Here is a 27,368-nt window from a genome sequence, read left to right on the forward strand (position 1 = left end):
TCTTTTGTAGGTGAACGTTTTTACAGCTTCATAGTGCTTTGCAGAACTCTGAAAGTGGCACGTCTTATTCATACTGTCACTGATCCTTTCTTGAGAATTTTCTCCTTTATCAATATCTCAAGTTTTCATTCTCTCTTTTCACCTTTTTTTTGCAGTTTATTTCTGTTTAACAAAGGGAAAAATTCTTCTCTTCCAACATCAAATGGGAAACCATATTAGCTACACTAATAGCAACTGCCACGCTGCATTGTGAGATCTTCACCTATTCAGCTGTACCTTTAAGTAAGTCGAGAAGAAACTACCATCTCGCAGTCATATCTGTATTCTAACAAGAACCCGTCTTTTCAGAATGGTAAGCAAGTTGCTCGACTCCCATTTTTGTCTGACAAAACCCATCCTTGCACTGCAGCAGGAGATGCATTTTCCACCATGTACTTGAAGCAACTTCACCCTCTTGCTTGGTACTCTGAAATGTGTTAGCCTCGTGTGCGCCTTGTATGTACTGTAGCTATTTGTCCTAAGATGAGTGTTGTTCATCTTGTATAGCTTTCACTGGAAAAAGACAATTCAATAACAAATCCTGTTTCCCATAGGCTTTTTCATATTGCAACTCCGTGTCTATCAATTTGAGCTAGCATATGATTTTCCTTGTCCAGAAAGTAAGCGGGACAGACATTCTCTGTCATTTCAGGATGTCGCTGTGCTTTAGTTACCTAATGAAAAACAGCTTGCCAGTTTGTTTGTTTGTTTTTAAGGGTGGGGGGAGCTTGTCAGGAGACATGCACAAGCTCTTTCAACTATATTTATTTGACTCTCAGCTTGGACAGGAGGGATTTCCTCCTCCTCCTCCCTGTGCTCTGATTCATTAGAGGATTTTGGAGACAAGCAAGGGCAAAATTCTGTGCTGCTGTAAATCAGTAGATATTTGACTTCAGAGAGGGACTGTGGATGTGGCCCCGTGCGTGAACTGGAGCAGTAACTTCTGTGGGCCTCTGTTCCCTTCCTCCTTGTTAGGGTAGGAACTGTCTCAGATGATGGGTCTGTTCAGTGGCAAGCACAATAGGACCTCCAGGCACTCCCACACTAGAAATAATACTAATGGAGGCTCTGCCATTTTACAGTAGAGAATTTGGCCCTCACTTTTTAGGAGGGCATATGGACTGGAGAATAGCCACTTGGCTGGAATCTATCCCCAACAAGCAAATTACAAGCTGTTAAGAAGCGGACTTCTGTTGTTTGTTGTGTAACCCACCTACTCAGGAAGTTCATCCCCTCTGCTGTGTAATGGATTAGACACATGCTGTGGGGAGCGGCCGTGCAAAGTCAAAATAGGGCTGGGAAGAAGGGACCCCCCCATGTGAATAGAGACTGATGAATAAGCAAACTCCACCCACTCATAACCAGCTCTCCAGCTACTGGTCTACATGGCCCTGAGGTAAGGCTGATTTCTGCAAACAGGGCTCGTGCTTGAGCAAGGTTCTCCTTTGCTTGGGAAGCAGCGGTGTGGTTCGTATTTTTATGGGTGCTGTGATAGCATACAAGAGCCTGCAGAATGATCAACACAATGCTTTTGGGAGACAGCACCAAAGATTCTGCACGTCACTCAATTAGTTAAGGAAGTTTGCCATTAGAAAAGGGACAAAAAAGAAATTGGAGAACAGTTTTTTAAGCTGTAAAAATATGCAACAGATACAGTCTTGTGAGAAAAGAAAGAGAGTCAGGCCCCCTGTTTTTCCTTCCACTTTATGCTTCATGGAAAGCGATTTCACTTCCCTCACATAGCGTCAGTAGTACACAGCCTTGTTAAGGAACAGCACTTAGCTCACCTGCCACCTTTCAAGACTCAGTTGCCACAGAGAAACTGCCAGGACCTGAGGGTTCCCGTAGAACCAAATGTAGATGTTTAATCAAACACCAGGGGTCTAAACGTATGGCCATTGCCCTGTACCTTAAGTGTACAATGGCATTATGTTGGTTGGCTACTTTGCACTGTGTGACTACTGCAAAGGGAGAGTCAGTCAGTCACTCAGAGCCCAGCTGCTTAATTAAACATCTCCAATAGTACTACAGGAACCCATTACATTAAAGAAGAGGCGCTTTCATTTTATCAGCAGCTGAACTGCAGAGAGAGGGGAAGTGCTTTATATAATTTAAACACCTTTTCCCCTGCCCCAGACGGAGTGACTTCAGCTACAGCTGGGGAGGAGGGATTCTGACTACTACATAGACCTCAAAAGCACCCACTGAATTTTGTGGGCCAGATCTTCAGGTGGGGTCAGCAGGAGATGCTCCAGTGACCTCAGTGGAGCTATGCTGCCTTACACCATGTGAGAATTGGACCCCACATATCAAAGTTTAGTTTCATGTGAATGACTTAATATTTGTTCAGTACCTGACTTGTTCCTCCAAAAATGGGGGAAAAGATCGTGTAGTTTCTAGCGCAAAGAGTTGCTTAAAGCTTCTTTTCTGGGAAAATAATTTATTATCATTTTATATTTTGTATGGAAATACTGGTGGAGCTAAATGCACTTTGGTCCTTTCCCCCTCCCGTGCATGACAGTTTGTACCCACCACCAGAAATGACGTACAAGTAACTACTTTGATTTTGATATTAGGAACTCTAAATACCTCTATCGATCTCCATAAAATGTAGCCAGCTTCTTTTTTTTTGTTTTTGTTCTTATGGAGGCCCCATCCAAAGCTTACTCAAGTTAAAGGGAGTCTTTCCACTAGAGGGCTCAGGGATTAGGCCCATTCTGGTAGCATGCTAAAAAGAATGTTGTCATTTTGCACAGTGCAAAAAGCATTTTTTCCCCTTAAATTAATCCAGTTGATTCACTAACACTGCCTCATTAAATGAGGGGCTTCACCTGCATGCGGAAAGAAAATTTTCATACTTTGGTGCCAGAGGTTAGGGCATCCACTTTTACATTTGAGGCTCTGAAGTGTCCCAAATGGGTCTCGGTGTCTAATTTGTGGATATAAGTGCAGAATTAGGCACCCCTCCAATCACAATCATAATGTGACAGAGGAAAGGTTAAAATACATGTGGGCATAACAAATTGAGGAGCCGTATTTTCAAGCAGCCCACAACAGGGGGAGTGCTTCCCACAGGCAAATCCCCCTCAGCTGGTACACTTCAGTGTAGTTCCTTTGACATTAATCAAACTATACTGGCTTTACAACCTTGAAGGATCTAACCCTATGCTGGCAAAGTGCTCTGGTAACTCGGACACAAGCTTGCCTGACCTTTGGAAAGAGTCCGTGTTTGCCTCAAGCAAACTTTCACAGTATGTAGAACCAAATGTTCATTTTCAGTCAGTAGCATGCTGCATATTGGTTTAATAAAACACATACTTACAGGTGCTGTTGGTGCCTACACGCAGTATGCCAATTTAAAATAAAACTAATTGCCATATAAGAGCTGGTAACTATAACAGCAGAGGAAGTAGACAAATTGTATTGATTATTTTCTCTGAGAACAGAGAGAGTGTTTTTCTTTGACAGGACAGCTCTCTGCAGAATGAAATACTAATAACAATTTTCTCCTTTCATTTCTCTGAACAGAATTTAAATATTAAAAATGAATATTTTGTTTAAATAAGGAAAAAGCACCCTCTCAAGTCCTGTTTTGCAGCAGTATGTATAGATAGGTACAGATGTCTCAGGTTCAAAAAATCTTAAAAGGTCAGAGCTTATGTGTGTACATATTTTCTACACTCTTTCCCTTAGATATTGTTTGATTAATTTCCTTAAGCCATATACCAAAATGTCACCTCATAGTTTGTTTTTTTTAACTTCTGCTTTGAGGTTTTCTTTGGTATTTCAACAGGTTGCTTTGATTCTACACAAGTCATCTTTAGCTTCAGTGTTGATCTCTGTAAGATGTTTCAGCGCAAGACTTGATGTCTTGAGGTATTTCATTAGATACTGTGACTTTCCATAAAAGTTGTTTGAAGGTGATTCAAAGCCATGCAGATGGGAAAGTTTTTGAAAATAAGTGAGAGAAATACAGTGAAGTGGACTCATCTTCACAATATCAATCCCACAGAATTTCAGAGGAGGAGGAGAATTAAGGTCGTCAGGGAAAGTTTTCAAAAGTACCCAAACATGTCAGGAGTATAAGCCTGATGAGTCTTAGATACTTTTTACCCCCTCATCAGTTGTGATCACTAAAGATCCTGTGGAGCATTTTACAAGAGTAGGGGTTTTAATGCTGCTGTCCTAGCCACATTTCAGTACAATTACTTTACCATTCCCACTTAAAACTTCAAAGGAAGCAGACATTCTTCTTCACTTCCTGTCCGAAACTGCTGTGCTGCACCTTGGAGGCAGCTACACAGCAGTATATATTGCCAAGTGTTTCAGGACAAGAACTACACAAGACATTAGAGGAAACCCTCAGAATTTAGTGTATTAACTAGAACTACTAAGACCATGCCATTTTTCAGTTGGAGTGAAAAATGGGATTCAAAAAGCAGAAACAAGATTTTTGTCATTCTTTACACAGTCAGCAAAAAATAGGCATTTCTATGGGCCATAAACTCCAAGTGAAGACAGGACGACAGTGTTCTGGTGTCTCTCTTACCACCTTGCACTGATTTTACTGTATTAACATGGGTACTATGGAAGTGCAAACACTGTATATTTATTTAATTTTGAAATAAGACATTCAGGGCCAGATCCTCAGCTGGTGTACATCAGCATAGCGCCACTGACTTCAGTGAAGGCCTACTCTGCAAGTTGGGAGTAATTTTATTTTATGCTTTAACTTTTCCACCACTTATTTGAGCACTAAGGGGAAGGAATTCTCTTCTCCAATCTGCAGCACATACTGCACTTGTTACCTGCCTAGAACTTTCACAGCGGGTCCTGGAGACTCTAGACTGAGAAGAAGAGGGGGATTTTCAAAAGCTCCTAAGGGTGTTTAGCAACATGAGTCAAACTGGAAGTCTGTGGGGCTTGTGCTGCTAAGTGGTTGAGCCTCTGAACCCCCCCATATAATGTAATATGCAACCAATCCCACAGTGAAAGACAGGAAATCTCAAGTGCTGAATGGAATGCAGAATTCGGTCCTGCCTCTCAATATGATGCTGTTCCAGTAGCAGAAAGGGGATTGCTTTACCACTGCGTACACAAACTTACATGTACGTAAGTGCTTTCCTGCCTAAGTCTCACTGAAATCCACAAAAAGCGTGGACCATAAAGTGCTTTGTTAAATATGTGCTTAAGTACATCCCTGTTCAACTGCTTTTCTGCACTAGGCCTTTGGTTAATGTAGAGAGGAAGGGCCGAACAGCTAGCTGGTGTAAATGGACACATTAATGCCAGCTGAGGATCTGTGCCAAAGATTTTTCAGCTGATTGTGAGAGGTTCTTAGCACAGACAACTGCCACTGAAGTCAATGGACATTGTGGGGGCTCAGCACCTCTGCAGATCAGATCCTTTGACTGAGGTGGCTTAAGTTCAAAATTCTGTTTCATTTCTAAATAGTTAACGTTTTTTTCCTCCAAATCTTAAAGCATGCTTTCAATTTTTTTTGGTCATGAATGTAGTACTGTATAAAATCCTGCAAAGGATTTTCTAAACAATAGAATGTGATGAGAGGTAACAGTGTAGGAAAAAAAAATTCTTAATGAAATGTATCTGACAAAAAATTATTTTTTTGTAGAGAGGTGATGCATTGTAGAGTTTCTGGTTACCTATGTTTGTGTAAATAATGTACATTTAATTTATTGCTATGGTAGCATATTGTATTTGTTATGTATAAAAACTAATTCTAAAGGTTCAAAAATGTATATTTTGTTGCTTAATCGTGTCTTTGCAAAGTTCACAATAAAAAACATATTTTGTGCCTGTAAGCGTACCGATTTCTGTGCACTGATAAAGCATTTGGCTTCAACTGCCCCCTGCAGGGTTGCTTGTGATCTCCCTCATGTGGTTTTATGCTGGTTTACTTCCACGAATTACAGTGGAGTTATTCCTGCTTTATGAGATCAGAACCAATTTCCATCACCTGAAGCTCTTAAAATATACTCCATACTTAGTGTCTTAACTCAGTAGTTATGACACACTTTCAAAATGGAAAATTGATCCAACACACTGTGGACCAAATTTTGTTCATGCATCTTGGTGTAACAGACTAGAATTTGGGACCAATTCAGCTAACCATTTAATCGTGTACTTAAGTTCCATTAAATTCAATGGGACGTAAGCATGTGCGTAAAGCTAAGTTCAGACTGAAGTGGGTACTTAGCCATTTAAAATCTGCCACTGAAGATATATATTAAACATAAGCTATCAACAATATGAACGGCCAGTGCCTTCATTCAGTGTTAAAACAATGAATGAGTGCCCTAGCTTGTCACGAGCTGACAAATAAATTTTCCAAACCAGCAGTCTATCAAATTGGGTGTTTCTCTCTTTTTAACATTGTGAATTATTTACTTTAAAACCCCCCCCACAGAAGTCATTACTAATCCATAGTGCCATTTCCCGGCACCATGTCTCTTGTTCTAGGGAGCTTAATATTGTAAAGAGGTGAAGACTTTTTGCCTCTTAGGTTAAGAGCACCTCCAGTAACAAGCTTTTGAATATCAGTGCTCTGTAGATTGTCTATGGGTTTGTTTCCAGGCAGAAGCTGTCCTGCTTTAACCATACTGGTATCAAAGTGGTACCTGCCCCTCATGTGGTCAGTTATATTGGGTATGCTTTAAAGGTGCTTTATACAATAGGGTTAGGCCTCAGTCAACAGGACAAGCAGACTTCCAGGTGGTAGAAATCACTGAAGTTCATTTGACTTTGCTAGAACTATACCAATTGAGAATCTGGCTCTCGTGTTCTCTCCACTCCCCCCGACCTCCCCTGAGGTGAATTGATTTCACTAGAGTACTTTTTTGAAGCACAGTCCCCCTCCTTTCAAGACTAATAAGTAATTTAGGACGATATCTTGAAGTAACATAGGTTCCTACTACTAATCAAACCACATGGGAGAAAGGAAAAGAAGCAGCTACTCAATTAGTCTAAAACATGCACATTTCAATAACCACCTGGCATAACTTACCTGGATTCCACCAGCCTTTGAGCCCTTACAAATGTTCTCCCTGTGCTAGGTATGAAATTGGTTTTTCGGTGAAACTCATAAGGCCTCATTTAAATCCCTGTAGTTTGGAAATTCAGTTGTAATGTCCCAGGTCCTTCCCTCCTGGAGCTCTCAGAAAATGTCTGGCGGCCACAGGAGCAGTAAAGTGTTCCTACATCTTCAGTGAACAAACCACAAAAGAAGATTAGCTAGTGTTGCTCAGGCTTCAGGCATTACTCCACTGTCCCTGCAACTTTATATCTTCAACACTGTAACAAGAGGGAAACAAAACCAGGAGGCAGAATAAATCTTCCTTGATTTATACCTCAAAGAAAATACAGTGGTAAGTGTCATGGGGAGTATTACACCACAGTCTCTTCTATCCTTTGGGATGCAGCAGGCAGAGTCCAAAGCACTTTAAAGCTGGGATTTTTGAAAGAGCCAAAGGGAGATTGGTGTCTAACTCCCTTCGTCTCCCTCAGCTTAAAATGAGGGTTAATTGTTGCTTTGCACCAGAATCTACAGCAGGGGGAGCAGTGATGATGTGCACTGGCCCAGGTGGGGGCTGTGTGCCTCAGGCAGAGATTCTGGGGTGCACTGTTGCTGTACCACTCATAAAGATGTTTCCCAACTGCAGCATCCCATGCAGTGGGTCAGCATGAAGGGTGTGGGGCCTTAGGCCTGGTGCTAACCAGGGGCAGTTCTTGTTCTCCTTCAGAGCAAGGATGGTGACTAGGAAAAGGTTGGGGGAGCCTCCTTCTCCCACCCTGCCAGCTCCCAGGAGCCAGCACAACCTGGTTTTGATAAGGGCACTGTGTAAACAGAACTTCAAACCTCATCTGGCCTACAGTGGGGGTGCAATCCTGTCCTCATTTAAATCAATGGGGGCCAGGATTTCACTCTGAAATTTCAGTCACTGGGTCTGAAAAGTCACAGTGTGACTCGTATTGGAGTAAATGCAGCTACACCTGTGGATAAAATCCAAGTATACAGACAATCTTTCCATGCAACTCTATGGAGTGGACGGTGCAAACCAACCTGAGCCCAAACTAAAAACAACATTCGCACGAAACCTTGTCAAACACAACGGCAGGCCTCTGTTATAGAGCTAGCCAGGGAAAAACCAGGGTGGGAATATTGAGACCTGAGGAGTAACAAATCCACAGAGCCTATGCCAGAGATTAAGAATCAAGTCAAACAAATCAGACTTTGAGTTTCACTTATGGGGCTTTATTGCTGTTAAATGTTTAATGACCCCTTTGCATTTAAGAAAGCCAGCAAGCAGATTGGTTGATTCAGATTTGCACAGGTACGATACATTCTAGACACCATGACTTCAAGCTCTTCCACATACAGCCAAACAATGTAAATGACCGCCAGAGACCCAGGCAACTTTAAAATTCAAATACCTTTTCTCTCCAACCATTTCCCACCCTTATAACCAACCTGCCTGCATGCAACCACCATTTTCAAATACCTGGGGACTAAAAGGTAAGCTTTGCAATGTGCCTAGAGGTTGATCAGACAGTCTATTTCAGATGAGGGGAAGGGGGAGTTAATTCTAAAGCTGTGGGGGCCGCACAGAGAATTGCTCAGCCAGTAGCCCCCTAGGACTCTAGCCCGTCTGCTCATCTCAAGGACAGAGTTTCAGGTAGGTTGGTCCTTAAGCCATTTTGGGCTTCATAGGTCAAAATCAATACCTTAAATGTCACCTGGAAACCCAACAAGCAGCCCACAGGGATGGCAGGGCATTGGTGGAATATTTACTTACCAAACAGGCTGCCACGTTCTGGCAATAGCTTCCATTTCTGGATTGTTTTCAGGTGTAGAACTTAATTCTTGCATATGCACATAATTTACATTTTGGGCACTGGCTATCTTCTTTTAACTCCTCAAAAAGAAGCACCGATATAAAAACCATGCCTGAGCAATGGCACGTACAGCCTGATGCCACCCCATTTTGCATAAGGTTTTTTTTTCCCTACAAACTGTGTCCCCCAAGGCAGATGAGAATGATACTAACCAGTGAGCAGGCAAGGGATGGCACAAGTTAGAGTAACAATGGTGTGAAGGTATTGTCCGCCTGTTAAATAAATTAAAGCATTTCTATAGCTACAAGAGAAACATTAATAGGACTAAGCAGGGCAAAGACACGTGTGAAGCTATGTGGAAGGCTAAAGCAGAGACCTACAGGAAAGTTGTTTCGGAGGGCAAGTACTGCAGCGAAGGTGCTCAAACCAGCAAGGGTGGAGGCAAGACAGAGGGAACAGAGTAGAACTCTTGCTGTTCATTTACTAAGATAAATTACCTGAGCACCCATGTTGCTTTAAAAAAAACCCACCACCACCCGTAAGCCCCCAGCCATAACAATTCTAACATGCAAATACAGGACATCTGATTGATGACTGAGAAATACTGGTGAAAACTCATGGAGGTCATAAAGTCAGATTCTCCACTACCCCGCCCCTTGTGTAGCTTTTTTTACCCCAAAGGCCTGGTCTATATAGATCCACACTCCCATCTATAGCTAGGTCAACAGGAGAATGCTTCCATCAACCTCATTACCATCACTTGTTCTTACAGCGATGAGAAAAAAAAAATCTTTTCATATCCTACAGCTAGCTATGCTGCTATCACTCTCATAGTGTAAAGCTTGGCCAAAATCAGTGCAAAATGCTAGTAAATCAGACTGGGAATATTTTATACCCAGTCTGCACTTGTGTAAATGATTATACAAGGGGCAGGGCAACGAGGAATCTGGCCCATAATTTTAAAGGATCTTATCTATGGCCTTGTACGCATACAAGTTGTATTCCATTAACTATACCAGCATACAGTAGTACAATTGCCCCTAGTATGGAAGACATTATTTTAGTGCATCTCACTTCCATGTGGTAAGGGGACTAGGTGTCTACCGACGGGAATATATTGGCATAACTACCAGCTGCATTAGTTAAAAAGAAAAATTCATACCACTAACCAACAAACACTCATAGCAGTACAAAAAAATTACGGTGTGCAGAGCAGGCTCAACTTTGCAACTTACGTGTAACACAACCAAATCAGAATTCTCCACTCCCACCAGCCATAGCTTTTATAAGTGTACAAGGCAACACAGAATCAGACCACTGTTTGGAGAAACACCAGCCGGAGTTACTAGGGCAAATCTAGCGCAGGATGAAGTCAGAGGCACATGTTCTTTCTTTCCACACTCTTGTGCTGTGATTCATTTCTCAGCTGGGGAGCAGCACGTCCTAAAAGCGAGGGACAGAAAAAGGTATTTTATACTGATTTCTTTAAACAGAAAGCCTGGCCTGCTTGGAGCATCATTCTTTATAAAAACACACTATTTTTCTGTACTTCCTCTCCACTAGACTGAATATGTAGTGATATTAAAAATGGTAAATATTTCCTGGAAAGAACCTAGAATAAAATGAAAATCTTTTTGTTTTGTTCAAAATTTTTCACCAAGTTGTTTTGATGAAATGAATGTTTCATTTCTGGGTTTTTTTAAACTTCCCTTTATTGGTAGGAAGGGGGGAGAAAAGAGGGAAAAAACCAACCAAACAAAAAAAACTTGCGCCAAAATTTGTTTTGACGCATTTCATAAGACGACCATTTCTCACAAAAATGTGTTTCCTTTGAAAAGCTATTTTCCATCAAAACAGATCTGACCAATTATTTTGATCAACCGCAATATTCATTTAGGTTCTCCTGGCAGGTATGCACAGCAGATGAGCAACTTGCACGACACCAGGTGGACTCCAGAGTCCCCACTAAATTGTCCAACATATTTGAAAAAAAGACCCAAATCCTTAGAGGTAGGTCTTGGCATTCAGTCACAGAAGTTCTCTCTCTAGCAGTTGCTGATCAGCTGTGTAGATCCTGGAAAAAAAGGTTCACCTCACTTTCAATCACAATCTTGAACTTCTACTGTGACATCTTCCATTGAACTAGGACTTGGGAAATTAGAGCTTAGTCCCCAGCTCTATTTTGTGTGATCTCCGGCAAGTCATTTCACTGCATAGGGCCTCAGTTTCCTAACCCCTAAAATGGGGTTAATACTTCCTTTCTGCTGTCCTTTGTCTATTTCAGTTAGAAGCATTTTCAGACAGGGATTGTCTAAATGTGTGTCCAGTGCCTAAGACAATGGGCCCACGATGACGGCTGAAGCCTCTAGGTGCCACCATAACAAGACACTGGTCATAGAAAACACCAAATGAGCATACTGCTTTCAAAGGGATAAGACAGAGGGATTTGAAGATGACACGAGTGCAAACCAGACCAATGGCGTAAAAACCTGTGACTGATCTGATCCCGCTCTCAGTGCTACTGAGGCACTTGGTGTTTTTTGTTTGCCGTCTCTTCACTGTTTTAAGGGCTTATGTCTGAAAGCCAAAATCCTAGCCCCACGGTAACCAGCCTCAGGAAGTATTTTTCACTTTGCTCTTATGGTTTCAAGGTTTTGTGTCTCATTTGATCCCAAGTCCGAATATTTCCAGTGAGGACGAGAACTTAAGTCCCAGTAACTCTGTGGTCACTAATACTAAATAGAGTACTTTTTTGAAGCATAGGGTTGTTAACCTGCTGTTGTGACCTAATTCCAGCTTGGGTAATTACAATCTGTCCCACTAAAATTTCCTCTGTAGTTTCAGCTGGAGACAGAATTCTTCTTTACTGCCAAGCCTACAATTTGGCAGTCTCCTTTTCTGTGCACGCCTTAAAGAGTGGCTGCTTTCAGGAGAGTCTCATAAGCAAAGTTTGTAAAGGAATATGCAGTAACACTACTTTAAGTTTTATAACAACACTATGTTCACAGGGCCGTAAAATGCCTGGGGCAATGAAATATTAAACAGCTTTGATTTTCTGAACTAAATCAAATGCAAATTAAAGAAGAGGCACATAAGGCAAGATGTATTGTCACTCAGGAGGTTAGCTGTTAATTTGCTTTCTGCATAAAAGAAAAGGAAGGGAGCATTACAGGTAAAGCTGCCCTGGTTAAGATTTCCAGGGCAATCTAGGGGATTTAGACTTTTTCAAAGGAGCCTAAGGGTATGACTCGCCACCGTGAGGATGGCCAGGTAAGTCAAACTAAGATGCTCCGACTTTAGCTACACGAATAGCGTAGCTGAAGTTGCGTATCTTAGTTCGAACCACTGCGCTAGTGTAGCCGGGGCCTAAGGAAGTTAGATGCCCGATTGACAGTGCAGTGATTTGGGGTGGGTGAGGCACAGTACTGAACTCACAGCCTAGGGATAGGATGATGGCTTTAAGCTACATTTGGTCTCTCCTGATTTGGGGCTGCTCCAGGAGCCGCTCAAGGCCTATCTAAGTTATAGCAGCCTGTTGCCATCTGCCTGCGGGCACTGCCCAATGCTATGGCTACGCAACTCCTCATAATGCTGATCTTTGAGTTAGTATATACTGCAAAACCAGAATATCACTCTTCAAATGCATGCAGTGAGACCATTCGCCTCTGACTGCAACAAACATACACTGGGGAAAAAACAAAGAGGGGTTCTGTTGTTTGTGTTTGGGAATAAATAGAAACAACTTCAAACACACTTGGAATGTATATAGCCCCTTTCATCCAAGTAAATCACTTTACAAATAGTCAGGAGTGAAGCCTCACAACATGAGTGAGAAGCAGATAATTATCATCTGTAATCAACAGATGGGTCAATAAGACACAAAGGGGATAAATGACTTGCCTGAGTCGAAGTTACTCAGTGGCAGAGCTCAGGACTCCTGACTGCCACCCCCCGCACCCTCTTTTATTTCTAAATTATACAGACTCCACTAACACAGGGTGGGGTTTTCCAGAGGGCTCAGCATTGGCCTAACTGTGCTCCCTCCCTTTGAAGTCAGGATAAAAATCCCATTGCTTCCAGTGAGGGTGGAATTAGGCTAATGCCGGGGGCTTTTGAAAATCCCATCCACGCTCTCTTAGGGAACAGCTTCATAGCCAGAAGCAGCGAGCCTCTGAGCCCAGGTCAACAGACTTAGGCTCACGGGCCTTGGGCTAAAAAGAGCTACTTAGACAGTAATTTTAAGTCGTGGCTTGGGCCGGAACTTGGCTCTGGAGCCCATCCCTCTCCCTCGGCTTCAGAGCTTGAGTACCAGCCCGAGCCACAATATGTACGTGCGACAGTGCGAGCCCCACGTCTGTTCACCCAAGCTTGGTGCCGCAGGCGGTGTAGACGTACCCTTAGAGGTTACTGCGTAATTGCCAGTTGGATCCTTTGCCTCTTACCTGACTGGACTGAAAGGTCTTGTGCTCTAGTAAGGTTTTGGCTGAAATTTAAACAAAGATCAACACATTAGAGAACAGGCCAATGGAAACAGCACAAAGGGAATGTGTAGACAACAGAACACAAACCTACCTTATTGGCGCTCATCCCTAGGGTAGAAAAGAAAGACTGGTCAGCCAGAACGTTGAAGTATAGACACCACTCCACAGCCATAACTGGACAACTCCATTACAGTCAGAAGTTTGGGCTTAGAGTCTCAGATGGTGTAAATCAGCCCGGCTCTATTTACTTAAACAGAGCTATGCTGTTTGGGGATCTGACTCCGTCTTTCAATAGAACAACAGTGAGGCTGCTGGTGTGCAGAGGCCACCGCCTGTCACGCTGACCCGTATTGTCTCATTGTTTCCTTCTTCTTCCCCCATTTGTCTGTCTGTATCCATCTGTTGCCTTTTGTCTTATATTTAGGTCGTAAACAGCGGCGACTCCAGGCACCAGCACAGCAACTATGTGCCTGGAGCAGCAAGCCATGGGGGGCGCCCTGCCTGTCCCTGCGAGGGCAGCAGTCAGGCAGCCTTTGGCGGCTTGCCTGCAGGAGGTCCACTGTTCCCGTGGATTCGGCAGCAATTCAGTGGCGGGTACGCCGAAACCGTGGGACCAGCGGACCTTCCGCAGGCAAGCTGCCGAATCCGCTGGACCGGGGACCTCCCGGAGGCAAGCTGCCGAAAGTTGCCTGCCTGCTGTGCTTGGGCGGCAAAAAAGCTAGAGTCCCCACTGGTTGTAAGCTCCTCGGGGCAGGACTGTCTTGTTACAGCATTTAGCACAGTGGGGTCCAGATCTACAACTGAGACTCCTAAGTGCTACAATACTACAAATAAATAATGGGGATGCCAGCAAATTCCTTTCCACCCCAAAGTCTGGTTTTCACACACTTTTTTTTTTTACCTCGGTAAAGGTAATACAACATCACAACAAGACACCCAGCGAGAAGGACCAATAGGATGACAAGGAACCAAGTTGTTGAGGTAGATTCTGTCCATGAATAAATAGAAGAGAACAATTTGATAAGAACAACCTGCAGAGAAGAATAAACCCCCCGATGCTTCTCAGGGGACATGGATCTGATTTACAATAATGAAGCCATAGGACATCTGTGCGTGTTAAAAAACAGTCTGTTGCAGAGAATTAAAAACAAAATAAAATAAACAGAACAAACCACAGCTGAGGCTCAAGAAACTTTGGGGGATCAAAATAACGAGGTGGGATTTATGACCACATGGTGTTAAAGGCCTGAAGTTGAGAGGATTTAGTTATTAACCCCCAGGAACAGCCCTGAACAAAGGTTATTATTGATATTTGATAGCTGAGCACCGAGGGTGGGAGATAACACATAGGCACAAAGATTTTATGAGTGGTTATTATTGTCTCCTATCCTAACACTTAAGGCTCAGCAAACCGCTCTCCACTCCTCATTGAAATCCCTCCAAGAGAGCCCCATCTCTATTGCCCAGTGGAAAGGAGTTCAAAACAACATGGAAATACAGGCACTCAGTAAGCTTTTCTAAGCAGGGACCATCTTTGTTCCTACGCTTTCTACTGCACAGAGCATACTGTTTTCCTTTAACAAATTAATCAAACAAACATCACAAGATCAAACTGGTCCGGAAAGGATTTCTATTCTTCCTCCCCAAATTGCTGTGCATTTTTCTTCGTTTTTTGGGTCAATTTTTTTTTTTTTAAAACAAAAATGGAAATATTGTCATGAAAATTTCTAGTTAGTTGAAAAAGCCATTTTCTGTCAGGAAAAATGTCAGGAGAAAATTCCTGATCAGATCTGCCATGGGGTAAGTAGTCAAGAAATCAATGTTGTTTCCTCCAAGAACACTGTACCTGTCACTTTCACCGTCAGGCTCTTCTTGATTGGGTGTTTCAGGCTCTGGTGTTCCACCCGGCAGGTGTACCTACGCCCATCGTCCCTGAGGGAGGCCTTAAGCAGGAAGTAACTGGAGAAGCTATAAGTCCCATCGCTGTTGTGCCTGTGACTACTAGAGACAACGTGAGTCACCACATGTGGGAGCATCCCCTGCTCCACTGGTTCCTGAAGCCACTGAGCATCAGCATCATGAGGGTAAAAGTGACTGATGTCACAGACCAGCCTCTGTTCGTCTCCTTCCACCAGGGACAGGACATCAGCATTGAGGGTCACTGTGGGCTTTTCTGGTGAATAAAAAGTCATTACATTGCTGCATCCAGATCCATTTAAAAAGAAAGAAACCCAACTATTAAAATGGCACCATTTAGCATCCCTCATTTCTACATATCACTTATTCTAGCCCCAGAATTACTTCCCATCCACACAAGTTTGGCTTCTCTCGCTTGTATTGCTGAAAACTGTTTGCACCAGAAACAGAAATCAAGAGACAGAGCTTCACACCACCAAAGAAAGGAATACCACAGCATTATAAAGCTTCGTACAGGAATACATTTGTGTGTCCCCCTTATTTGGGGGGTGCCTGACCCACTGTGACCCACATTTAAGTGTTGGCTGGTTGAGAAGAATGACATGGAACCATTAAAAAACTCTTAGACGTGTACCACCCGCAGGCGTTAAGTTTACCACAGAGAAGGGAAATGAAACTACTAAGTGCGGCAATCATCCTTTAAAAAAGGAGCTCGCTGAATGTGAGCTGGCTGTACTGCAGGATTTGCCAAAGGACACTCCATTGGCTAAAATGTCAGCTGCCCTATCTTTGATATGGAAAGACAGACCGAGGAGAGCATGGACCCTTGCTGCTGGATCTGCCCCAACCTCTTGCCCTGGTCTTGGGTCCCTGATTCTATTCCTTGATGGAGTTGGACATAGCAGTGTTTATCTCTCAGAGACAAAAGTAAAGGGCAGTGGGGGAAAAAAAGCACCAGATAACGATCACATGGCAAGGAGACTGGATCCTGTCTGAGAGCCTCACAAGTTCTCCCCCTTTGCTCAATGCCAGCGGAGTACTTAATAAACACAGAATGATACACAGCGACTGTTAAGTGATCACCCATCCATATCAAAGCAAGTATCCTCTTATCCTGCTAAATGAAGATAATACAAAATTTTCAGTGTTGTCCAATATATTTTAAAACAATCAATTACCTACTATTTCCAGCTGGACATTCTGTGCCCAAAGAAGTGACGACACCAATATTGAGCAAGAATAGGTTCCTGCATCTCTTACTCCCACTGTTCTTAGTAAGAGAGAAGCATTCCCCTTCGGCATCTCCGCTAGAAACATCTCAGCCCGTTTATCCTTGTGTTCCACCTGCCTGGTAAATCCATTGTAGGCAAATATCAGCTTCGTGTGTCCTCCTTTCTGCTGGAATACCCATTTGATGGTGACATCTGTGTGGTGATCAACTGAGAAAGCACAGCTAAGGAGGACATCCTTATTCAAGCCAGACTGGATTAGAGAGGGTCCTGTGCGTACCAAGAATACACCTGTAATACAGATGGTAAAGCATCATTAGAGCAACCAGATTTTGGATCAATGGTGCTAAACACAGTCAGAGTACAAGCTGCCATCTAAAGACACACAAACCCATACTACAGAATAAAGCTTATATGCGATCAGAGCGAGAAACAGGTACAATTCATCACTCTGCCACTGACTTCTTTTGTGCCCTGGGTCAAGCCATTTAACTCCTCTTTGTGCCTCAGTCTCTCAATTTGAATAATGGGTACAGTTAACCTTCAATAATTCATAACTGTGCTACAAGTCTTATGCAGTGTTGTAGCAGTGTTGGTCCCAGGATATTAGAGGACTCAAGTTTCAAACCTTGTATTTAGCAGGGACACTGAGTTAGTTTCCAAGACCTGAAGAAGAGCTCTGTATAAGCTTGAAAGCTTGTCTCTCTCATCAACAGAAGTTGGCCCAATAAAAGATATTACCTCACCCACCTTGTCTCTCTACAAGTCTTAGTTAACCAACACTGTTTTTTGCAATCTAGATTTTCATGATAGTAAATAACTGGGAAACATTTATAATATTCTTTAAAATCCTCAAGTGAACGACTAACTATATATATATATATATAAAATCACTTCAGTCAAGTTATTCCCAATTTACAATGGGAATCTGGGTTGGCCAGCCAGCCAACCAAATATTTATCCTCTTTGCTGAAGCCTATCTTTTGGACATCAGAATCCCACTCCTGCTATTATAAAAATGAGACTAAGGCCAGGTCCACACTACAGCGTTAAATCGATTTAAACAGCGTTAAATCGATTTAACGCTGTACCCATCCACACTACAAGGCACTTAAAATCGATTTTAAGGGGTCTTAAAATCGATTTCTGTACTCCAGCTAAACGAAAGGAGTAACCCTAAAATCGATATTACTAAATTGATTTAGGGTTAGTGTGGACGGAAATCAAAGTTATTGGACCCATTCTTTTACTGAGCTACCCAGAGTGCACCGCTCTTGAAATCGATCGTAGCCTGGGACCATGGACGCACACCACCGAAGTAATGTGCCCTAGTGTGGACGCGTAAAATCGATTTTATAAAATCTTTTATAAAATCGATTTTATTAATTTCGATTTTACTCTGTAGTGTGGACGTGGCCTAAGAGTGAAACTGAGAGCACGTGTGTGTAAAAGCAACATAGTTGAGAGGGTTGAGCACGGAGTCTGAACTCTATTTTCTGTTCTGCCACTAAGTCAATCCACCTCCCTGCCTCAGTCTTCCATCTGAAAAGGGAAGATGATCCTTGACCTCACAAGGGTGCTTTGAGCATTAGATAGTTAATGTCTCTATGATGGTTTTGAATATGCAAAACACTGTACATGTACTAAATAATATTACTCTCCATTGTTATTACTACTTGCATTTGGGTTGAGAAGCTGCCATGTTACACTTTTCTGGCAATGCAAGTTATCTTTACATCTACTTTCAAGCCCCTTTACCCTGTGACACTGGAGGCAAGTGGCCTTAGCTGTATTGGCAATCCTAAGTATTCAAAAACCAGGAGTCATACCTTCCAGAACCATGAAATTGGCTTAAAAAGTAAGAGATTTTTTTTAAAAAAAAAAAACCCACAACATTTGGTCTTCTTATTTACCTTCTAGGTTTTGAGCCTTTAAGAAACACCGGGGTCAAATTTTCAACATTGTCTCCATAACTATGAAGCCTAGAAACTTACTTTAAAAAAAAATACATATTTGACTAATTAATTTATTTTCAAAAAGACTGTCGAGATTGTCTCTTATTTACAAGATTCCATGAGCTGGGGCTTTAAGGAAAACACCAAATAAAAGAACACCTCAAATAAAGTTGCAAGGATCGGCAATACTCCCGTAGTGTAAATAAGAATGAGACCCATTATTTCGATTATACACAACTCTAGCAAAGCTGCTTCTCCCTATTTTAAACCCACCAATGGAGATATTTTAAAAATATCATGATGCTATTTATTTCATCGCTAAACTCACATGGTCGTTACAATGCAATGTGGATCCTATACAACTTAATGTCCTCATTTGGATGGTGCAGTAAAAGTGCAAACTACGATTAACATCATTATTATTCAATGTTTCTTTGATAGTCTTATTGTTACCTGAAAGATAAAATCTCTCTGCGTTGCCTTGAGAAACATCTTCGGGGACTTGGTTCTCTGCCTCTTTGCTGGCACTTGATTGTACCAAAAAGACTGTAACGGTGAATTTGTCAGCCAGGTGCCTTATGGTGCCAGTGAACCATGAATCTAGTTTATGAAGCTGAGTTTGTAACCCAGGCCAGAAGATCTGGGTGTTATCTGTAAAATATCTGCTAATCTTACATTCAAGCTGGTCAGTATCCTCGTCCATATGTTGGAGAATATCCAGTGAGGACTCTGCATGAAAAAACACACATGCACCTGTTAGAATCCCAGCTCATCTTAATAAATATTATGGAAAGAGTCTAACTATCTATGCACACCAGCCCAAACAGCAAATACTACACAACCCTATTCAATCTCAGTTGTAATTCACTCTCAGCACACGCACAAATAGCATGGAAATCTTCACCCCAAGTGAGATCAGCAGTAGATTTAGAGTTTTCAGCATCTTTGAAATGAGTATCGCTGAGGCAGCAAACTGTCAAATATTATCAATATACACTAAGGAGCTTTCGGCAGTTGGCTCTGAACATTAACTGCTATTTTACTGCCATCCAAGGGCTTAAAGGGTGAAGCTCATCCCTGCACAGAGACTTAAGCGGTTCACAGACCTTGTACCGGCTGAAAGAATAGCCAAAGAATCAGTCAACTCAACAGATGAGAGACCAGGAAAACAGACCGATGCCCTGATTTCTAGAGGTAAGTTGCAGGGCTCATCTCGTCACAATGTATTTTACCAGTCCCCAGAAGAGAATGAGGGGATTCTTGCCCCTTGAGTTCTTTTCTTTAATGCAGTATATTGTCACTACTCTTTGTCATCCACCATACTCACAACAGGTTATTTGTGAGCCACACAATAAGTCACATCATAAATCACATAATAATGTTATTTCTAAAGATAAACCCAAGCAAACCCCCAAACACATAGGGGAATTTGAAACCTGGATCAAGATCTGAACTTTGCAGCTCAGATTCCTCTCCCACCATGAACAGTTCTGCACAACAGGGCTCCAAGAGGCACATCTTTTCTCTGAATCCTCCTACTCTGTTGTGACTAGTTTGAGGGAAATGTACTCTGCATATTCCCCCTATGTTGTGATTAACTTTATCTGATGATATAACAGCACAAGCTAACAACATTCCCTGCAAGATTTACCCTGGCAGATGTCTTCCTACGCTTGCAAAATGATTAATTATTCATTTACTAAGTGAATTTAATGCTAGTGAAGATTGAGGATTTATCTACACAGAGAAGATAGTATGCAGCAAGCTAGGCTGTGAATTCAAAATGAATTAGCTACTCTGCACCAACTCCCCATGCGGACACTCTTAATGCAGTTTAGCTTGGAATACTTCCAAAGTATATTAAGCTGATGTGCACAAAGGTGCTCTTAGGTTGCGGTAAGAGAGTCACATGGGGAATCAGTGCTACTGCAGGGCCTTTTCCTGTGTATGCAATCCCCGAAGTCTTATGTTTAGCCACATACTACATCCCAGCCTGAATAACGCCCACAGTGACCTACTAAAGTGCTTCAACCAGGAGCTGAAGGAAAGTCAGGTTCTGATCATTCCTTGCAACAGGGTAAAGGCAGCTTAGCTGAACAGCAGAGGATTATTTCTGCTTGTGCCATCCCTATGTGGTACAGACCTGCCATAGTGACTTCTAGGCCATTCTCATCCCAGCTGCCATGGCATATGGAGCATGCCCAAGGGATGTGGCTGGACAAGTTGGTACAAGGTTGATCAACCTTCAGAGTTATTTCATATTTCAGTCTTTGGGCTGCTCTGGTTTGTGTCTGGGACTGGTCTGTCCCCAAGAAGGCCCCAGTGCCAGAAGAGGGCTTACAGCACCTGCCATCCTAACAATCATCAAGTAGAGCTGAGCTACAACTCAGGATTGGGGCCTCACTGTCCATGCTCACTCAGTTCTTCTGCCAGAATGGCCAAACAAGCCACTTATGTAGGTGGCTCCCTGACATGGGCACTTGTCCACTAGAACCTGGGACGCGATCTGCCAACTCATTTCAGGTTGGCCAGCCATCCACTGCTAAGTTACAGTCACTGTGACCTTAGGCACCCCTGTATTCAGACCCTACACACAACTGCCTTGATTTTTGTGCCAAATATGCCTTGTGAAATAATTGAAAACTAACAACTCCTGGGGTCAATAATATCATTGTAAATTATATGTAACAAAGCTGGGTGTGATATTATGAATACTCACTGATATTACACTTTGAAGGTCTGGTCTATACTGGGGGCGGGGGAAATCGATCTAAGTTATGCAACTTCAGCTATGTGAATAACACAGCTGAAGTCAACGTACTTAGATCAACTTACCGTGGTGTCTTCACTGCCCCGTCAACTCTGCCTGCGTCTCTCACGGCGGTGGAGTACAGGAGTCGACGGGAGAGTGTTCGGGAGTCGATTTATCGTGTCTAGACTCTATCCGTCAGGTAGTGAAGACAAACCCAAAGTCTGTGATTGAAAGGTATTTAAATCAGGCATATCGGGGTGTGTGTGTGTGTGTGAGTGAGAAACTTTTTTTTTCCAGATAAAGACAAGTGGCTGATACCTCGAATCAGGTATGGCTCAAATTCAGTGGCTACTGATTTGTATCAGAAGTTGCAACAGGAAGGGATAATTTGGAACTAGCCTCCACTTTATTTTTTCCGACCTCCTGGGTCCTTAATTCAGCATGAACTAATGAACTTTATCTGGGGGTATCCTTTGGAAGAATCAATTTAAAAGGTACCCGAGCTACAGGTTGTTAAAGAACCACCAGAGTTATAACCATTATGGAGTTACGAACAACCTCCATTCCCGAAGTGTTCATAACTGAGGCTCTACTGTATGTATCTGGTAACTCCTTTTCCTTAGATTTACCTCCTTACATAGACCTGTATCCATACACCTGTAGACCTCATCACCACAGTAATCTGAACGATTTCTTCTGCTATATTTTCAAAATGCTGCATTGGATATTCTGAGAATAGATGAGGGAATCTATGGAAGACTCTTCAGTCAAATGCACTAAAAATGGACCCTCTCATGTCAAACACATACTGTTTAGCTCTTCACTCCACTGTCACTCTTTCACGGAAGGAAAGGCTCATCCTTCTGTTACATTTCTCTCCTGTAAAAATATTTGCTGAAACCAATCAGGGTGTGTTGGCACACAGAAAACAGTCTGACACAGATCAACACCCCCTTGTTGGTAAACAAACGACTAGTGTAACATGCTTAGTTGTAGGGTGTTATGCTGACATCTATTGGACAATTTAGAATATAGCACAGCATCTATTCATTTAACAAACGACCAGTGGCCAAATTTTCCCGACAGCAGGACACAAGCAAGAACTCATACTTGTGCATCTTGCGGTGGGGAAGTGGGGTCCCCAGCTGAGAAAGGTGGACACTATTATTCATATATTATGTTTAACAACATTTTTATATATAGTATAAATATATAAGAATAGCCACAGATCAGGGGGTCCATCTAGCCCAGCATCCTGCCACCCACAGTAACCAGCACCAGATGCTTCAGAGGAAGGTTCAAGAAACCCTGCAGTAGGCAGCTATGGGATAGCCCAGTGGTTTTCAAACTTTTTTCCTGGCGATCCAGTTGAAGAAAACTGTTGATGCCTGTGACCCAATGGAGAGCTGGGATGAGGGATTTGGGGTGTGGGAGGGGCTCAGGGTTGAAGTGCGGGGGTGAGGGCTGTAGGGAGGGGATGAGAATGAGAAGTTCAGGGTCTGGGCTGGGGTGCGGGAGGGGGTCAGGGCTCTGGGCTGGGGGTGCAGACTCTGGGGTGGAGCAAGGGATAATGGGTTTGGGGTGCAATAAGGGGCACGGGTTTACCTCCGGCAGCTCCCGGTCAGTGGCGCAGCTGGGGTGCAGAGGCAGGCTTCCTGCTTGTCCTGGCACCGTGGACCGCGCTGTGTCCCAAAAGCGGCCAGCAGCAGGTCCGGCTCCTAGGCGGAAGCATGCGAGCAGCTCTGTGTGGCTCTCACCTACCTGCAGGCACCGTCCCCCTCCCATTGGCTGCAAACCGGTGCTCAGGGCAGGGGCTGCACATGGAGCCCCATGCCCTCCCGCCTAGGAGACGGACCTGCTGCTCGCTGCTTCCGGGGCGCAGCACGGTGTTGGAGAAGGTAGGGACTAGCCTGCCTTAGCTGGGCAGCACCGCTGAGGGGACTTTTAACAGCCCAGTCTGCAGCGCTAACCTGAGCCACCGTGACCCAGCCCTTTCCATTCCACAAGCGAGAACTGGGTTGTGGCTCACGGTTTGAAAACCAGAGGGATAGCCTGTCTCTTGGGGAAGATTCCTCCTGAGGTGGTTTTATAGCCTGAAGCATGAGGATTTTATATATCTTAGCATTTATTGTTACAACTCTGCATATTATATTCATTCAATCCCTTCTGAATCCTGCTAAACTTTTGATCTCAACAAAATCTGGTGGCAATGAATTCCATAGACCAACCGCTTGTTGTGCGTGCACACACACAGAATCATCATAGCTGGAATGCACAGTGACAGTTATCATTAAAGTTGACCAAGCATTCCTATTCTAAAGAGCTTTATTTCAGTTGTTTGTAACTTTCATTTTGCAGAGATTTTCCAGGTGTGGTCTCTGCCCGAGAATGAATTTTAAATTTGAACAATAACAGTTCAGCCATTTTTGATTCTGAAGGGAGTGAACACATACATTTCTACTATTAAACATCTTTGGTGTGTCTTTTTTTTAAAGATTTTGAATACCTCGCCAGGAGAAGCTTGAAGCTCAGCAGAGAGATAATCTCTAGTTTGGACACATGCCTCTCGGTGGTCTACTGAAAATGCATTCTTCTTTGGCCCAATTATAAGGCACTATAACAGCATGCTTCGATCATATGCACTTATGTTGCCTGAACCACAATCTCCCTACATCCTACTGGCAACAGGATGTGTGTGCACAAATAAGGAAGTTGGGCACAATGATAAATGAAGAAGGTCTCTTTTACGGACCCAGCCAGCCAGTTAGCTATAAAATCCCTCTTAGTAGCTGCTTTCTACTTGCTTTACCTGTAAAGAGTTAAAAAGTCTCACTGCAGGTATAGGTGAAAGGAAGTGAGTGGGCACCTGGCCAAAAGAGCCGATAGGAAGGCTAGAACTTTTTAGAATTGGGAAAAAACTTATCCTTTGTCTCTCTGTGTTGGTCTCCTGGAGAGAAGGGACAGAGCAGCTATGCTGTAAGAGCTTGGGTCAAGTATGAAAAATCATCAGATCATACTTAGAAAATCAATCAATCATACTCATCTAAAACCCCAGATATGTAAGTAGATCAGGAAATGTCTAGGAAGATGCGATTAGGTTTCTCTCTTATTTCTTTATGGCTTGTGGACTCATCTGTGCTAACCCCAAATGCCTTTGTTTTGCCTGTAACCTTTAAACTGGACCTCAAGAAAATGATTCTTGATGCTTCATTCATTTAAGTGTTGTTTTTTTAATCTAGCAATAGCCTGAGTTTCCAGATGTATTTTCTTCCTTTTGGTTTTTTAATAAAATTTACCTTTTTTAAGAACAGGATTGGATTTTTGTCCCCTAAAAGGTTTGTGAACATATTGTTTAATTAGCTGGTGGCAACAGCTGATTTCCTATTTTCTTTCTCAGCTCTTACACGGGGGGTAGGAGGGCTTGAGGGTACCCCACAAGAAGGAATTCCCAAGTGCGCCTTCCCGGGTTCTAAAAGGGGTTTTGCACTTGAGTGGTGGCAGCATCTACCCACCCAAGGTCAGACAGAAGCTGTAACCTTGGGAGTTTAATACCAGCCTGGAGCGGCCAGTATTAATTTTTAGAATCCTTGCAGGCCCCAAGTGTTAAGGATAACTGTACTCTGCAGCAGGCTGAAATGGGAACTCTACAATGGGGGAGGATATGGCCTCAGAGATACGGAAGCTATTGCCTTAATCAGAAAGGCCCACCTCATGCTAAACAGTCGATGGATGATTCAGGCTGCTAATCTGCACAACCTGCTTCACCCACAGTGACGGGAGGACAACGCAAGCATAGCAACGCACCAGCTCTCCTGACAACGGTGGTTTAAACACCAAAAACCACTCCAGACCCCCTGAGATCACTCACCAGGTCCCACAAAGCTTCTGGAATGCAAACCAGAGGACGATCTGTGTGCAGCATTCCAACCTTTGTGTGCCACCATCCCTGAGCAACCTGAAGGAAACCCCTCGAGGCAACCTGCCCAGAGATTGGGGGGCCCAGTTTTGGTTGCCTCAAGCCTCAGTTTGCATCTACTTTACAACTCTCTCAAATGGGAACCAAATTTGCACATATGCCTGAGCATCTAAACAGATTACTCACCTTGTACAATAAACGTGAGGGTATCAGCAGCAGGAGGATTTTCTTGGTGAGGTCTCTCAGTTCCACTTAGCAGGAGCCAGGCATTCTGTCTGATGTACTTGAATTCACTTAACAATGGGATTGTTTCAGTTGTCTCAAACAAGCAGGAAAGCTGCCTACTTTGACTAAAGGTTGAACCTGCTGTTGCAACTCCATTATGGTGCTTTAGGATTCCTTCAAGGCAATACATGCACAAATGCATTAAAAAATACTGTTGATCTTTTAATAATAAAAAATACTCCTGAATTAAGTTTAGCTAATGCATTTAGCTAACACTCTTTCTATGCCATTTTAATGGCTCCATTTGGGCCAGAGTATCTTGAATATTACTTTTTTTTGAGGGTGAAGGGCCATTTTTCTGCATTATAGGAGTACGAGGAACTTTGGGCTCTTTATCCATAAATCTTTTGAGGGGGAAAATAACAGAAGATATAAAATTTTCCCTGAGCAAATACATTTTGCTTTTTGGTCACAGAACTTAATATAATTATTAAGTTCATTTAAACGATGGTTGTATTATGAAATAAACGATTAAAATGTTAGATTATATATATATATATATATAAAAGTTACAAATGCAGCACATTAAACCAGACAGAGACAATTTTTCTAGCAAAACCCCAAATGCTTCATTTCAAGTTTCATTAATAGCCAGTAATGCAGGCCAGACTAACATAAATTTAGACTAACGTAGCCCAAGTTTTGAATTTGTGGTTCTGTTTGTTGGAATAAAAGAGCTAAACTTGGTTGTTATGCAGAGTCTATCCCAAACCTGGGCAAAAGAGAGCAGTTTTGGCCGAGTTTCACTTGGAGATTTTGGGTTTGTTTCTATTAAAAAACTAAGGCTAAGATTTTAAAGTGAGACCCATGAATTTTAGGTGTCTCAAGTTGGACACTCAAAAATTGAAGTAGCCCCAAAAAATCACTGAAGACTTTTGGAAATCTTAGCCTAGATTTCTACGATATGAAAACAAGACTATTTGGATCAGCAGTTCTGCAGTTAAAATCACCCTCAGGCCAACAAGGATAATCTCGTCTTTACAATAGGACAGATATTATCACAACAACCAACAGTCTCTGGCAACACCACATCAAGAATTTAGCATATAAAGTGATTCAGTCTCATTTTACATAGCACTAAAACACATGCAAATATATTAGGTGTACATACCAGTGCATAGGAAGCAATAAACTGCAGAATAAATCCTAAAATTCATAGTGGAGTTGCTTTAGGTACAGAGCCACCCTCTACAGACTCTCTTCTTGCTCCATAACTTTAGCTGGTCTTAGTTTCACTTTCATTTCTCTCAAAGAGGCTGCTGCAATCCCTGCAGGGCGGGATTTTCTGGTCAAACAAACTTCATAACAGCTGGGTCAAATTCTCTACTAGCATTAACACCAGTGAAGTCAGTCAAGTTACGCCAGCAGAGAACTTGGCCCACTGAGAGGTAAGAGAGTGGATGTATCTGCCAAAGAGGAGCTAAGATTTATTTCTCTGTTGCAGACAAGCTGAAGGTTTCGAAGTGGTAGCTGTGTTAGTCTGTATCAGCAAAAACAACTAGGAGTCCTTGTGGCACCTTAGAGACTAGAACTTCTGGATTCCCCCATATTAACAAAGGTTGAGTGGGGTCTCCTTAGCACCAGCTGGGATAAGCACCCTCCCACAAGGAGCAGAGCAGGAGGAGTACCCTATACAGTCCCAAGTGAAGTCAGGAGAGAGTGCTCCTCTCTCCTGTGCTACAACGGGCACATCTGAGAGAACACCAGTACTGCCAACCCCAAGTGCTCAAAAATCATAAGATTGATTTAAAGATTATGACATTTTAAAGATAATAGATGTTTGGTACTTTTTAATTTGCCTTCTGGTGTTGCAGCATTTAAGGTTATGTTTCCAGGTTTTCCCCCTTAACCAGGAGAGCTAGAAACTTAAAAAACAAACAAACAAAAAAAAAAAAACAAAAAAAAAGGTTGGGGGGGGAACACAGCTGAGATTCTGAGCCC

General features: G+C 42.7%; 2 protein-coding genes across 8 annotated transcripts in view; one reads left to right on the forward strand and one right to left on the reverse strand.

Moving 5' to 3' along the window:
- RAP1GAP2 (RAP1 GTPase activating protein 2) overlaps positions 1–9,417 on the forward strand; it is a 241,162-nt gene extending 231,745 nt beyond the window's left edge. For all 6 annotated transcript variants that reach the window (XM_030536311.1, XM_030536309.1, XM_030536310.1 and 3 more), the window contains one exon: positions 156–9,417. The gene's annotated coding sequence lies outside the window, so the exon portion shown is untranslated. The remainder of the gene's footprint in view (positions 1–155) is intronic.
- LOC115636348 (tapasin-related protein-like) lies at positions 5,668–26,667 on the reverse strand. 2 transcript variants are annotated; one of them, XM_030536315.1, is made up of 9 exons: positions 26,539–26,666; positions 25,329–25,541; positions 18,928–19,203; positions 16,469–16,810; positions 15,220–15,546; positions 14,275–14,361; positions 13,465–13,481; positions 13,335–13,375; positions 5,668–10,335 (listed from the first exon to the last, which is right to left on the reverse strand). In XM_030536315.1, the coding sequence occupies exons 1-8, from the start codon at positions 26,582–26,584 to the stop codon at positions 13,361–13,363; spliced, it is 1,323 nt and encodes a 440-aa protein (XP_030392175.1). In that variant the 5' UTR covers positions 26,585–26,666; the 3' UTR covers positions 5,668–10,335; positions 13,335–13,360. The 2 variants fall into 2 exon arrangements, with proteins under 2 accessions (XP_030392175.1, XP_030392176.1); XM_030536316.1 differs by lacking the exon at positions 14,275–14,361 and having other exon boundaries at positions 26,539–26,667.
- Positions 26,668–27,368: the final 701 nt, after the last annotated feature.

Source organism: Gopherus evgoodei, chromosome 17 (genome assembly GCF_007399415.2).
Source record: "Gopherus evgoodei ecotype Sinaloan lineage chromosome 17, rGopEvg1_v1.p, whole genome shotgun sequence".
Classification (NCBI taxonomy): Eukaryota; Metazoa; Chordata; order Testudines; family Testudinidae; genus Gopherus; species Gopherus evgoodei.

What these genes read in the sequence shown, in the direction of transcription:
- LOC115636348 (XM_030536315.1), bottom strand. Translation starts at nt 26,584, where the DNA reads ATGAATTTTAGGATTTATTCTGCAGTTTATTGCTTCCTATGCACTG. An exon ending in CCTCACGTTTATTGTACAAG is followed by an intron (nt 19,204 to 25,328) that starts GTGAGTAATCTG and finishes TTTTTCATGCAG; the next exon opens with AGTCCTCACTGGATATTCTC. An exon ending in CCTGACGGTGAAAGTGACAG is followed by an intron (nt 14,362 to 15,219) that starts GTACAGTGTTCT and finishes ATTCATGGACAG; the next exon opens with AATCTACCTCAACAACTTGG.